At 35.9% G+C, this 15196-nt stretch overlaps 1 protein-coding gene across 1 annotated transcript; it reads right to left on the reverse strand.

Annotated features, from left to right (window-relative positions):
- Positions 1-1591: 1591 nt before the first annotated feature.
- napab (N-ethylmaleimide-sensitive factor attachment protein, alpha b) lies at positions 1592-13418 on the reverse strand. Its single transcript, XM_028464095.1, has 11 exons — positions 13224-13418; positions 10794-10873; positions 10592-10708; positions 10445-10491; positions 10292-10369; positions 9747-9802; positions 9053-9137; positions 8857-8961; positions 6775-6843; positions 4599-4649; positions 1592-2085 (listed from the first exon to the last, which is right to left on the reverse strand). The coding sequence occupies exons 1-11, from the start codon at positions 13319-13321 to the stop codon at positions 1984-1986; spliced, it is 888 nt and encodes a 295-aa protein (XP_028319896.1). The 5' UTR covers positions 13322-13418; the 3' UTR covers positions 1592-1983.
- Positions 13419-15196: the final 1778 nt, after the last annotated feature.

Raw genomic sequence — 15196 nt, forward strand, 5'->3', positions numbered from 1 at the left:
GAATCTTTAGATTGAAAATACATTTTAAAAGAAATAGGAAGAAAACCAAAAACAGTTCAAAATAATTTAATTTAGACAATTATAGTTTTTATCTGAAAGAAACATTTCTTTTTCTGAAAAATTACTTCTTTTGTTGAAAACAAGCTTTTATTTTGAGTCCTCAAATTCACTTTAATCAGGAATTCATTGGTTATCAAAATAAAAAAAAATCTGAATTTACATTACACAGGTCTTCTGAGTTTATTTTAAAGAATTGAGGGGCAAGAAAAGTAATTTACAAAAGTATTTAAAAGTGAAATAAATTGTTAATTGCTGGGAAAAAAAGTCAAGTGAATTCAGCATTTTGTTTCCCAATAATTATTTTCAAAAATGTCAATTTCTCTTAATCAATGACTTCTTTAATATGTGACTGTTTACTGAAAATCAAAACTCTATTTAATCATTATGGTATGAGAGGGAATGATGAGCACAGTGTTAGTTGAATATATAGACCTATTGCATCCGATACAGGCTGTAAAAACACATCCGGTCATCAGCCGTTTGCTGCAGTCGTACAAACGTCATTCACACCATGCTACGTCAACACTCATCCTTTAGATTCCAAATGGTTCGAATCATCACTAATGTTGTTTTTACTGAAAACGTGTTGGCAAGGCCACGGGAGTTCACTCACACTCACACCTCACTGATCAAACAAAGTGCTGCTTCGTGCACTGATTTCACTAAAAACCTACGCCTTATTACGCAAATGTTGAACAGATTTATTAGTGTTGGAGCGTGTAGCTTTTAATCTAAAGGTTTAACTTGTATGTCACACCCTCTCACCTGTGCACAATAGAAAAGCATTAAAGGGATCTTCCACTGTTTTTCACAAATGTGGCCTAAAACCTTTGAATTGTCCTTATTAGGAGATCTACACCTACTAAAGTGCATTATTTTGCATCATAATAATTTTATTATTTTTTTTAAATGGGACGACTTTATTGTTTTTGAGTCTGTGCGCCGCCATGTTGAAATGACGTCATTGATGACGCCAATGAACCCCATTAGTCCATTGAGTTCTATAGGACGTGAAGCGTTCAGGATCATTTAGCAGCTTTTTCAGTCAAGATGACAACTTGTGCTGCTTTGGGTTGCTTTAAAAAACAGTAAAAGTAAAAAAAAAAAAAAAAAAACTTGATGTAAACCTCGTTTACCAAAAAAAAAATCTGTGACCGCAGGAGGCGACAGTTCCAAATCTGCTGTTTCGTAGACAGCTTGAAGAAGAAAAGAGCAGCTCCGGTTGAGTGTAAATACTGGCAACCAGGATTGGACTGCTGTTCTTCTCTTCTTCATGCCGTGTTGGAACTGTCGCCTCCTGTGGTCACAGATTGTTTCTACTCACAGTTTTGGTTTAGCAAATTTCGGTAAACAAAAGAGGTTTACATCGACTTTTTTTTTTTTTTTTTTTACTTTTACTGATTTTTAGAGCAACCCAAAGCAGCGCAAGTTGTCATTTTGACTGAAAAAGCTGCTAAATTCACGTCCTATAGAACTCAATGGACTAAAAGGGGCGATTTGCGTCATCAATGATGTCATTTCAACATGGCGGCGCACAAACTGGAAAATGGTGAAGTAGTCCCATTTTTAAAATGTTAATCAAACAAATATGGTGCAAAATAATGCATTTTATTAGGTATAAATCTTCTAATGAGGACATTTCAAAGGTTTTAGGATCCCTTTAATGTGACAATATGCTGGCATGACTCTTTTGGGATCTGCAGCCCAATGACAAAGTGTTTCTTTAGTCTGAAAGTGATCAGAAAAGGACGACACACACACACGCGCACACGCACACGCACACACACACACACACACACAATCTCAGGAGGAAAAACAAGTTTTGGCTCGTGTTGGAGACACTTTGGAAGGATGTCACAGAAGTGAACGTCTCGGTCTGACGACGAGGACGGGGACGAGGATGAGGAGGAGGATGAAGGCAGATCAGCGAAGGTCGCTCTCGTCATCCTGAATGGTTTTCTTGATGCGGAGCAGCATGGTGGTGAGCCACTGGTCCAACCGGGAAATGGTGTCAAACTCCTTCACCTGAAAGAGTCCCAGAGAAATGTACAAAGACAACAACACACCAATGTTTTCATTGGGGCAACAAAAACTACACACCCAATGAATATTTTTGCATTTCTATGCAACATAGGCAAAACAAATGTTTTTGTATAGAGCATTTCATACACAAGGCAATTTTGTGCTGTATATCAGTGTTTCTCAAATGGGGGTACGTGTACCCCTAGTGGTACTATAGTGCTATAGTACAGACGGTGCTTGAGAGCGAAAGGGTGTGAAAAATTAACAAAAAAAGTGTCAGTCTTGGTCCCACACAAGGTGTGAAATGACCAGAAAAGATGAGCGTTTTTCAATCCTGGGATCAGGACCCCATGTGGGGTCGCCTTTTCTGAAAATGAAAATAGATTTTGGAAATTATTGTTCTTTTTCTTCTTCTTCTTAAACAACTGCATTTCTATACTTTCACTTTGTGAATCTAGTTCTTAGTTCTGAGCTCAAACATGATAAAAAAAAACAAATTCTAGAAAGAAAAAAAAACATTTTTGGAGTCGCCAGAAATTCTTGAATGGGGTCACGATTCAAAAAAATGTTTTGGTAACCACTGCACCAAATACTGTTTCTTTCCACTTATATTTACAAACTGAGATCATTTAAAACATTGTTTTTAAATAGTTTTATAAGCAAAATGCTGTAGTCAAACATAAGGGGGTACATGGATTCAGAAAAACGGAAGAGGGTACCAGAGCAAAAAAGTTTGAGAACCACTGCTTTACATGATCAAAAAGTACAACAGAAAACATATCAGTTTAAAAAACAATAAGAGCATTAAAATCAGCAGTAAAAACATTAAATCAACAATAATATGATTAAAATTCTTTAACCATAGTCTATACTCTACTTTCTCAAATATAAATGTAGTTTAAAAAAATGTAAATATATAAATAAATAAATAAAAATAAATAAATCAAATTAAGTATAAAATGATTTAAGGTGGTAAAAACTATTTCTAGAGAAAAAATGTCTCTGGCGTTGCCAGAAATTTCTGATATATAAATGGTGTTATGACTCAGAAACACCGTTTTAAGCTCTGGCACTTTAGCAGATTTAGTTAGTGATTGTGGTGGTGATTCTACTTCCGATTTTTATTTAATAATAATAAAAAAAAAAGATCAGCCACGGCCCCCAATATTTTTAAAAAAAACATTTTATTGGAAATGTTTTTTTTTTTTTTTTTAAATATATAAAATATATGAAATAAAAAAAAACCTTGTTTTTCTTGCAATTGTATTATTAAATATATAAAAATGGATTCAAGAATAATCAAAACCTTTCAAAACAACTGAATGTTTTGATTAATTGAAATATAATCAGAATGTCTTTTTTTTTGTAAATGACATTAAAATAGGTACCATTTTCAGTTCAAGAACATACAATAGACGCAAGAATATCTTATTGCAATTACAGAATAAAAATGAAAAGAAGTAAAAGAACAATGAAATTACTGCTCCCTATTTAAAAAAAATACAAATATTAAATTATATTATAGGTATATATGGATTTATAAATGCGCATCGGACTCCAGAGGAGCACCAAAAACGTAACATTTCATGTCTTTTCCGTCCCTTTAGTCAGTGACAAAAAGCTTAATTAGGATGTTTAATCAACAATTACTGACAAAGCGCGTATTGTTTAAACCTCTTATAACAGACATTTCACATGATTTGTAGAATAAGATGTAATAAAACATATGGTCAGAGGTATAAAGAGTACTGACATCTCCTACTCAAGTAGAAGTACCGTTACTTGATGGAAATTGTACTCAAGTACAAGTACGTCACGCATAAAATACTTAAAGTAAAAGTTACTAGTTATTTTCACGTCCTACGTATATTTTTGGTAATAAATCTTGCCACGGTTCCCTTGCATACAGTAAAAGTCTCATGTATAAACTTAAAAAGGAAGAAACCAAATCTAGCCTAACTGGAACTTAATTTATTCATTTCTATATACACACGTGCGCACACACAATAGGCATGTCCCTATCAGATACTGATATCGGTCTGATATCAGCCAGGGTACAAATATCAGATTTTATCGGACTGCATCTAAAATCTCCGATATAATATAAATTGGTTTATTGGATTTATTTTTTCAATATCTTCTATTTTATTTTATTTTTTATTTTATTCAATCATAGAACATTCTTATTCTAAAAGATTAATTATATGCAATCCAATGGTTTGTACTAAATGGGTTGTGTTTTTTTTTTTTTTTTTTTTTTTTTTTTTTTTAATAATCAAGCCTTTTATAATATTCCACATTACAAAATAAGTAATAAAAATATGTATGATTCCTGCCGATATGATATCGGATCGATATCGGTATCAACCAATACGCAAGGCTGCAATATCGGTATCGTATTGGAAGTGAACACAACTCAATTACAGTAATGTGAGTACTTGTAATCCGTTACTTTCACCTGTTTATATGGTGAGACAAGGTCTTTAAACTCCACCTGTTGCTAAGGCTTCACTCACCGAATCAGTGTAAGCTTCCACGTTCTGTTCTTCAAAAGCATCCAGAAGTTTCTGGAGAGAGACAAAAAAAAAAAAAAAAAAAAAAAAATCAGAAGAACTTCCTGTGAGCCAGTGCCAAGTTTCAGTTCATGAGAATTCATTGTTTTTTTATTCACTCACTCAGTCACTCAGTCAGGAATGCACAATGTCTTTAGTCAAAGACTGATACCAAGTTACAAATATGAAGGTGTGTGTGTGACTTTAACAGGGAATTTCCACTGGATGCATCTCCACTGCGCCACAGCACAGATACGATTTTTCCGCGCTGTCCGCCGTCCGGTAAATCCCACCGGTTGCATTTTGAGTGCGCCACGGCGCACTCCGGTTGGACGACTGTGACGTCATGAGACAGAACAGTTCTCACGATATCTATATAATCGCGTGAGAATGTAGTTAAAAGTATGTGTTATTAATGCAACAATAAACAGATTAACATGTCAGTGTTCCAAACAAAGGAGAACAAGAAGGTTGGACTCTAGATTTGTCACGGCCACATTTTTTAGCAACAGCCAACAGAGAAGAGATAAAACTGCACCAGTAAAACATGAACTAAATCAAAGTTGCTGTAGTTTCCAGTTCAGTTACAGTATGAACTGCTCTGTGCTAGGTCCAATCCTCTTCTGTATCTATATGATCCCCCTTGGTAATGTTATGAGAAAATACTCTGTTAACTTTCACTGCTATGCTGATGATACCCAACTGTATGTATCAATGAAGCCAGGTGAGACAAATCAGCTATCTAAACTTGAGGCCTGTCTAAAGGACATTAGGACCTGGATGGACCAAAATTTTCTTCTTCTTAACTCAGACAAGACTGAGGTCATTGTACTGGGCCCACGACACCTTAGAGAAACCTATGCTAGCCTAACTGCCCTTAATGGCATTACTCTGGCACGAAGCACAACTGTTAGAAACCTTGGGGTTCTATTTGATCAGGATTTATCCTTCAACTCTCACATAAAACAAACTTCAAGAACTGCCTTCTTTCATCTCCGTAACATTGCTAAAATCAGATCTATCCTGTCTCAGGGCGACGCCGAAAAGCTAGTTCATGCTTTTGTTACCTCTCGACTGGATTATTGTAATTCTCTTTTAGCAGGCTGCCCGAGCAAGTCGCTTAAGACACTTCAGCTGGTTCAAAAATGCTGCAGCACGTGTACTGACTAAAACTTGGAGAAGAGATCACATTACTCCTGTATTAGCCTCTCTGCATTGGCTTCCCATAAAATATAGAATAGAATTCAAGATTCTTCTAACCGTTCTTCAGTTCAGGGGAAAAAAGCAGTGGCATGATCAGCGAATGAAACCCAAGCAGTCATTTGGTTTTTCATCTGCTTCTTCAGTTAAAAACATGATGTAAATGAGACACGTCGGACAGTAACGAAGGTTGTTTAAAGGTAGCATCAGAATCAGAATCAGAATCAACTTTATTGACCAAGTAATGTATTGAATACACACGAGGAATTTGTCTTGGTGAACTGTGCTCTCTCTGATAGTGTAACATTAAATAATAACAATCAACTAGAATAAAGAAAAATAAATTAAAAAGAAGTATATACATAAATAGAAAGAGTAGTTAGACTAATATGTGCAAACTAAATAAAATAAGATAATAATAATAATATTAATAATAGTAATAATAATAATAATAATAATAATAATGAAATAAAATAAAAATACAATAATAATAATAAGATAATAGTGCAGTGGTGCATTGATGAGTAGTGCAGGCGAACATTTAAATGAAAATATTATGTCCATGAACATTCTCAGTGACAGGTTGATCCAGGGTTGTTATGTTTAGTTCCATGGTTATTTCACAATAACAGAAACAGGTCTGACACTCAATGACTGTTTAGTGTTAAGGCTTACATTACAAAATGGACTTAATTTCTTTGTTCTTGTCTACGAGGCAGACAAAATAAACCGCCTTCAATGAGTTAACAATGAGTTATTTTATATCAGTGGTTTTTATTAACAATATTGGTGTTGACACTGTGATATCTGTTTGCATGGAGCTTCTTGTAACCAGAAACACAAGGAATTGGGATCAAAAATGGAGGAAACGAACAAATATATAAAGGGAATGTATTGTTAATAAAAAGGTTGAGCAGTAAAGTTCAAACCCAAACCTTACCTTCAACAACTTGCACTCTCTTGAATCTGAAAAGGCCGGGAACATTTCCTCGTACTTCTGCACAGCGAGCTGCATAAAAAGAGAAAAAACATTAAACAGTAAATAAATACTGCTGCGGTGGTTGCCTCTCAGCTTGGGACCTTGGGGGCATCTAGGGGCCCGCTCTTTGACCTGGCTGCATCTTCGGGCCCAGTAGCGGTTCATACACATACATTGGTCTACGATTCACTGGCACGGCTTGGACTGTGGGATAAAACTCGTACTGGGTTTAACCTTAGACACAATCCCAAATACCTGTTCTAGGTACTACCACTCACTCCTTCCCTCTGTCCATGGCCACCACCATTATACCTAAGCTTCACACTTGTCACCAGACTGGCTTGAATACACAACACAATGAGCACAATATGCACAACTACAACTTCACATCTCACTCTCACTTTAAAATAATCAACTCTTCCCCACCCTTTCAATTTTCTTTCTTGAGTCTCTCCTTCCTGTTGCAGTGTGAAGATCTGCCTCATTTTTCTGTCTGAGCCACAGTTAAATTATATATTTTTTCCCCTCATACTAAAGACAGATTAACGTTTGTTTGTGTGGCGAGCCTGATTTTATGAACTTCTTACATTCAGAAATGATCAGTGCACATTAGTCGTTATCATCATCTGTCATCAATGTTATACTTGTTATTTACTCTGTAGTGTGATCAAGCCGTGGCTTTACATTGGACACAGTGTTAAAACAGTTGACCAGCGTGGACGTCTGTCAGAGTTTCATTTCACAAGCTGCAGCTGACGTTCGCACCGTGGCACACAGCTGATTTGCTCCACGACGCAACAGCCACCAGCCTTCCACCTCATCTGACATGATGCACGTAGACACCTTGACTGGCTTCATCACCTGGATAAGTTTATTCAACATCCCATCCAGGGTTTGTTGGTCTGCTGCCGGGTGTCTAATCTTGCTGCTCAGGCTTCATGTTCGGATGGTGACGGACAAGATGAGCAGTAATGTTCATTGTGTTAACAATGCGCTACTTTTCCAGAGCAGAGTTTAACACAGCTTTGGTCGTGTCTAAATCCGTTCGCCATTAAAATCGATCAAAGTATGTCCATACTTTTGATTTAAATCATACAGGTGCAGGTTTGCTAAAGGGAAATTACAGCTTCTTCATGCTGCTAGTCTTCCTTGGTTTGCACTCACTTGTTGGTGCATTACCGCCACCCAGTGGTTGCCCACGAAAATGTGAAAAATACAATTGGAAAAAATAAAAAATAAATAAATAAATAATGGATACTGGGAAGCAGAATCAATTTTTTAAATTGGCACCAAAAAAAATTATGATAAATCGTAAAATCAATTTTTTTCCCCACCCTTACTGCATAACGCACTCACACGTGCTGTCCCATAGAGACAGAAACTAAAGTGGGTAACATGATGATATTGTTCTGTACTGTACTGTTAAAGGATACCTGTAGTGGAAATGTATATAACAAAAATGTGTTTAATATACAGTATTACCAATGAATAAAATATGTGCACCTTTTGTTTTTTTATTAAAAAAATGCATTAAAAGGACTATTTGGAACCTGTTATGGAGCCAATGTCTTGATAACTGACTTGCAAAAAAAATGCTTCTGAGAGGGTTTTTCTCTTTTTGCTATAACAACCATTGGCTTTACACTGCCATTGTTAAGAAACTGTTGCCTAGCAACAGCCAACTGAAATGGCGGCTCCCTATAGTTTATTCCTCAAAAAAGGGTGCACAAATTTTGTTTATTGGTAATACATTAAACATATGTTTTGTTAAAAACATTTCCACTACTGGTACCCTTAACTAAAAGTTCCCGTGTGACATTTTTGCACCCTTGACTTTGACCCAAAATCCTCTTTGTGGTAAAATTTTGACAAAAAAAATATTGAGATGTGATTTTTGGTTCATATCAACCAGCCCGAGCAAACACATGACAAACAGAAATAAAAGCAAAAATATAAAAATCTAAAACTGATGAACTGGCACCTGGTTCAGGGTGTAATAAATAATTACAAATCAAAGAACATCGGAGAAACGTGCAGACTCACTTTAGCATTAAGCATGTCTATACAGAAGTGACAGAGCGCTGCCTTGAAGAAATGGTCCTTGGCGCTGTATTTCAGCAGCGTGCTGTCCATTGCATAGGTTCCCACCTTTAAGACAAAGCACAGTTCTCCTCACATTAGTCTCTGCGGCACCTCCTTCAGCGGAGGACGAACACACACACACACACACACACGTCACCTGCTCGTAGATTTCAATAGCTTTTGGATACTGCTCCAGCTGAGCGGCGTACGTGGCTACTTTCAGAAGGCACTTGTTCGCTGAACTGAGAAGACAGACAATACAAAACTCATTAAAACAGATAAAATATTAAGAAACAGTAAAGAAACAATTAAATATTTCCAGTTTTTTTGTTTTTTTTTCATGAAAAGTGACAGGTTGTTATCGGAAGAAACAGTGCCACCATGTAGGATAATTAGGTAATTACAGCTAATTTAACCATTATGAGCTCATACACAGACACCAAATACAAGCAGTAAAAAAATAGTAGAAATTCTACACGTTAAAGGTAGGGTAGGCGATTTTCAAAAGCTTACATAATTTTGGATGTAGTCTCCCTGATGGCTCCGCCTTTACCTTTAACTTTTCTTAGTTTCTTTTTCAGAGCACATAAGATAAGATCTTAATTTCTGTCTGGACATAAAGACAATTTCAACCAAAAACTTAAAAAGTGTATCTGGAGAAAATCGCCTACCCTAGCTTTAAATGTAATTTTCTTCATTCTTATTATGTTGTGACAAAACTAAAAAAATAATTAATGTTTACGCGTTTCAAAATAATCAATAAAGTAGTACACAGTGGAATTTGTAAATATGATAATTAAGGTAAACTAAATTAAAATCAGAGGAATTGTGTTTCTCTGGGAAACAGTCACCTGGTGGATTCTTCGCCTTTGTAATAATCTGCTGCTTGTTCATAATGAGCGACAGCCTGAAAAACAAAAAACATTGAGGATACATGATAACACCAGACAGTAATACTCGATACAAACGTGAAAACCAAAAAATGCATGCAAAAAAATCCTGATTTTGAGACAGTTCTTTTAGGACAGGTGTGGGCAACACACATGTAGCCCTTGTTTTGTGCAGCCCCAGAGTAAAAACAAGAAATGACTCCAAAAACACACAATAGAACAACAAAAACACACAAAAATGACTGCAAAAACTCAAAACAACCAACAAAAATGCAGAATGATTAAAAAAAAAAAACACACAAAAAAATATGATAGAAAAATACAAAATGGCTCCAAAAATACACAAAAACCTTTGTCGTTTCCTGTATTGTCAGTATTTACGTCAAATTAAAGAAATTCAATCATACGGAAAAGGGTTTACCACAATGAAATTGAATTTGGGAAAATTTGAAATAGAAAATCAGGGGCTCTACATTTAACGGATGGAACGACTGTGTGATACAAACCTTGTCGATGTCCACCAACTCTGTCTCGTATATTTCAGCGATAGTGATGTGATGTTTAGCTGCGATGGTGAAACGACCCTAGAAAATACAAAATATGATTGTGACACATACCTTTAAATGAGTAAAACTCTAACTTTCACCTTACAAACTCACCATATCGGTGTAAATTTCAATAGCTCTGTTTAAGCAGTTTATTGCCTCTGTCGGAGAAAAAAAAACACACACATTAAAACAAGCTCCTATATTGAATATGGTTTAGATTACTACAGATAGTTACAGGAGAAGATGAATACTGGTCACCTTGTGGATCAGCTTTTTTGAAGGCATTTCCCGCGTCTATAAAGTTTGTCGCTGCGTCGTGTTTGCTCTGCATCTGCAGGTGAAGGTGAGCGGCTTTGGAGAAGGCGTTTCCCGCCGCTGAAAACCACAACACTGCATGTTAACATCATTTCAACTCAAAATATGCAGACTTGTAAACAAATCTAGGAGTTTGTCATCTTACCACACCAGTTTTTGGCCATTTTGTACATGTTGGCTGCTCTCACCAACATGTCGCAGGCCTCTTCCACTTTGGAGGAACCCCTGTGTGGCAGAACAACCATTTTAGTGAATATCTGAATTTATTCACATAAATAAGGAACCTTTAAAATATCCACATTTGGCCAAAGTGCAATAAAACAAACAACAAACACACAGAAATTTCAAAAAGTCAGTAGTAGGAAGTGTATTAGTTGTACCATGGTACATAATCAAAATCCGTCTTTTAATCAGAAATTTTAAAAAAAATGAATTAAAAGTGACCAAAAAGTGTGGAAAAGGTGGTGAAATTAGATTTAAAAAACCACAGAAATTTGTTAAAAGTTGCAAATTAGAGTAGCCAAAAATGGACAGAAAAAGTAGTTAAACTGGTTCTAAGTGTCAACAATGGAACAATTAGTTTAAACTGGAAAATAATGTTCACGACAAATCATGAATGTCGTTAAATTGGCAAAAATAAGCATGATAAATGGAGAAAAGAGGGTAAAAGTGACAATAATAGGTCAACATATGCAACATTAGGTGCAAAGGGTTTATAAGGGCTGAAAATATCTTGAAAGTGGAGAAATGTGGGAGTAATGAAGCAAAAATACATTAAAAAGAGCAAAAAATATGGCAGGAAAAAGTGATTAAAAAAAAGGCAAAGGGCAAGTTTGGTGTGGTTGCAGAAAAAGGGTAAATATAATATTCCTAGTTTCTTGAAGGCATCTGGTGACCCCCTCTCAGTGTCTCTCGGTCCAAAGGTTGAGAACCCCTGCAAAAGTCTCAAACTATAGACCTATTTTTAATGTCAATTAAACCTTTTATCAAAAGAGGGCTCAGTTTTAAATTTAAGTGCCAAATGTCCTTTTTTGGGGGGGAAATTAAAATATGGTCAGGCATATATTTGTTTAGCTAAGCTAAACAAAACATCTGGGAGTGATAGTTGGTATGGTGTTCATTCATTCTTGGAGGAAGATAAAATGTCTGCACAGAAAGCACAGATTCTCAGAGGAAGGAAAACTAGCAAAAGGCATCTTTGAAGGAAATGTGAAACAGCTGCTGCACATACAGTCAAAAAAAGCCATGAACGATCCAGAAAAAAGTGTTTTTTCCACTTTTCTTTTATATGACGGCGTATTAGGGCCACGTTAAAATTCAAATAAATCTGAGCACTACGAAGATTAAAGTTGTAATATTTAGAGTATAAAGTCGTAATTTAATTAGATTAAAGTCGCAATGGGGGGCCTGACTTTAGCAATAACTAAGGCTCATCGCGCAGGCAGCATCAATAAAAGGTGATCTGGGGCGCTCCGGGGGGCTCGGCTGGTGCACCTGGAGGCCGGCGGAGCGACTTGGAGGTTCCCCATGGCGCCCTAAGTGGCTGGGGATACGGTCGTCATCCCTGGGGCTCCGTGGCCCTCGCTATTTCTGCTGGCCTGGCTGCATCTTCAGGCTCTGGGCGGCACTTCGGTTTACAGTAGCGGTTCTTGCACATACATTGGTCTACGATGCACTGGCACGCCTTGGGCTGTAGGATAAAACTCGCACTGAGCTTAACCTTAGACACGTTGATCCCAAATACCTGTTCTCGGTATTACCACTCACTCCTTCCCTCTGTCCATGGCCACCACCATTATAGCTAAGCTTCACACTTGTCACCAGACTGGCTTGATTACACAACACAATAAACACAATGTGCACAGCTACAACTTCACATCTCACTTTAAAATAATCAACTCTTCCCCACCCTTTCAATTTCCTACCTTGGGTCTCTCCTCCCTGTTCCCTTCCCCCCTCCCCCTCACCTATGTGTAACACTGCCCTCTCTTTTTACATCCTCCCTTTAAAAAAGTGTTTCTTACCCTTCCTTAGGGAGGGCTGGTGATGGTCACAATTATGCAATAAAATAAATTCATTTATTTAATTGCAATAACAAAACATGCATTGCTGTCTTAAAAAGATCACGCTTCTTGTAGTGTTGACATTTGACAGCATGTGCAGACAAAGTAAAAATAAAAAGATCTCGAAATAATACAACTTTAATCTCCTAACAATATTTTAATGTGGACCTATTACGCCATCGTACTATGACCTGTGAGCATTACTGTATAACAGGAGATGGCGCTAAAGCTGTCTTTATTTTCCTATTTGGTCCGATGTTGTATTTACCAGTTGTTTGTTTTTTTTTACCCAAAGAGCTGTTGCTAAAAAATTCCACTAAATACTCATATTTCACTCTTATAACCTTTGTGTAGACTCAGGGCTCTGAAATACAGCGTCGTATCTTCATGTTATGACATGAACTGACTGTTAAAGTTCAGCAGTGTTGTTGATGACGGCTCGCTGCCTTCCGCCTCGGTGGCGAACATTAGCTACTAGTGGAGAGTTGACATTAGCCATTATTATTACTCACCCAAACATGGCACCGAAGAACGACTGCGACGACCTGACTTTCTTCTCGGCCTCCGCCATCAGCGCAGCCGCTTCTTTCTCTTTCCCGCTGTTGTCCATGTCGCTGGGTTTAACAGGGAAACGAGTGGAGACAAAAATGTACAAAGTACAGCTAACAGCGGCTAACAGTTTCTACATCAGCAGCCCAGGGCTCTGTCACGTGACACCAGAAGAAGAAACAAGATGTACTCGGACTTCAGAATAAAGTCCGAGTTTGAAAAATATGTTTTTTTATGTTTTGTAACAATATTTTTGTTAAAACGTGTGCAAATACCAGTGTGTAAACAGGACTACTACGAATTTTTAAAGTAAAAAGTATTAATTATAATAGCGTAAGTTGATGAAAAAATGCTGGAAAGTGTGTTTTTATTTAAGTTATATGCAATATTGTTGAAAATGTACATATTTTTTTATATATTCGTTTGATACATAAGAATTCCAGCAAGTTCATTTTGTCATCTTTTTTTAAATACATAATATGATGTCATTTGCAGGAATTTTATTTTGAAATTTACTTTGACGTGTCCGTATGAGTTATTTCTCCAAGTAAATTTCCTGAAAAAGTTGTTTGAATAAATCATCTTAACACATTATTCCATATCATTTTGATACATTCCAAATATGTGACAATACTTCTAACATTTTTTTTTTTTTTTACATTCCCATCATGACCATGGTTCCTTCCTCTTCTAAAAGTGTTCGTTTTTACTCTGTGGCCTGCTTTCTGTGCCTTTCATTGACATTTTAGAATAATGAACATCGATCTTTAAATCTTCTGAAAACACTATTCAAAATAGAGGTTTTGACAGTGACACTATTGGCCATTCCTCATTTATTCTGGTCCAAAATGTGTTAGTTAGGAACAGTTGTTTTTATATTGTCAATTCCTTCATTGGAAGATTACAATTTTTGAAATAAATCTTAATAACAGAGGAAAGTAACATGTTGCAATACTATAATCTCGTAAAAAAAAGATTATTAAATCAACCCCAAATGTAATTAATATAATATCATAATCATAAGTATCCCAAGTTACCAAAACAATAGCTATATTTGTTGTATGCTTGTGTTCTGGCCACTAATCCCTAAGCCAGGTAAAAGTAGATATCAAATAAAAGTGTTTTTTTGTGCTTTTTATTTTTATAATCACTTTTAAATATGTTTTTTTCTTTTTACCCTTTCTGATATTCTTACCTAATACCCTTTAATATTCCAACTGAATCGTTTCTGCTCATGTTGTGATAATGTTGCCATACATATTGTAAACCTAGTGATTCAATAAAAACTACTTCAAAATACATGTTTTACTCATAAATGTTTTTTTTTATTTTTTTTTTAAGAAAAAAAAACAACCTTTATTTAAAGTATCTCAGTCAGACAGAAACACAGGGACAAATTCACACTATGCATTATGCAACAATTAAAAACACCTAGGTAATATTGAGAAAGAAACTGAAGAAAGCTTGTTAGAAGCTGAGTAAAAGCATCAGAGACAGACACTACATAGAAAGTAGGCAATGTAAGGCAAATTTCTTTCTATAGTGTATTTTATATACAAAGCAATTCAATGTGCTTTACATGATTAAAAGTGCAGCACTTAGAGAACATTAAAATAATTTTAAATGTATTAATATCAACATTAAACAGAGTTTGAAATCAACATTTCTTTTTAAATCCCTCCGTCATAAGCATTACAGAAAATGTAACTTGGATGTTACATTGCTGACTTTAGCTCATATATATCTATCTATCTATCTATCTATCTATCTATCTATAAAGCAAGAAATATTTGTCTCTGTCTGTTCCTCAAATATCTCTGCAAATCAGGCTGAGATTGAGCTGAAACTTTCAACATGGCTACTGCTTGGTTTAAGGGTGTACAACGTCAGATTTGTTTGGACAGCAATGATACCGTTCCTAAATTGTTTCATAAAA

This window comes from Gouania willdenowi, chromosome 13, assembly GCF_900634775.1.
Source record: "Gouania willdenowi chromosome 13, fGouWil2.1, whole genome shotgun sequence".
NCBI lineage: Eukaryota > Metazoa > Chordata > Actinopteri > Blenniiformes > Gobiesocidae > Gouania > Gouania willdenowi.

Coding starts and splice junctions, on each gene's coding strand:
- napab (XM_028464095.1), bottom strand. CDS start 13,321: ATGGACAACAGCGGGAAAGAGAAAGAAGCGGCTGCGCTGATGGCGGAG. Junction 10,370..10,444: donor TTGAAATTTACACCGATATG/GTGAGTTTGTAA, acceptor TGTATTTTCTAG/GGTCGTTTCACCATCGCAGC. Junction 9,803..10,291: donor AGTTGGTGGACATCGACAAG/GTTTGTATCACA, acceptor TTTGTTTTTCAG/GCTGTCGCTCATTATGAACA.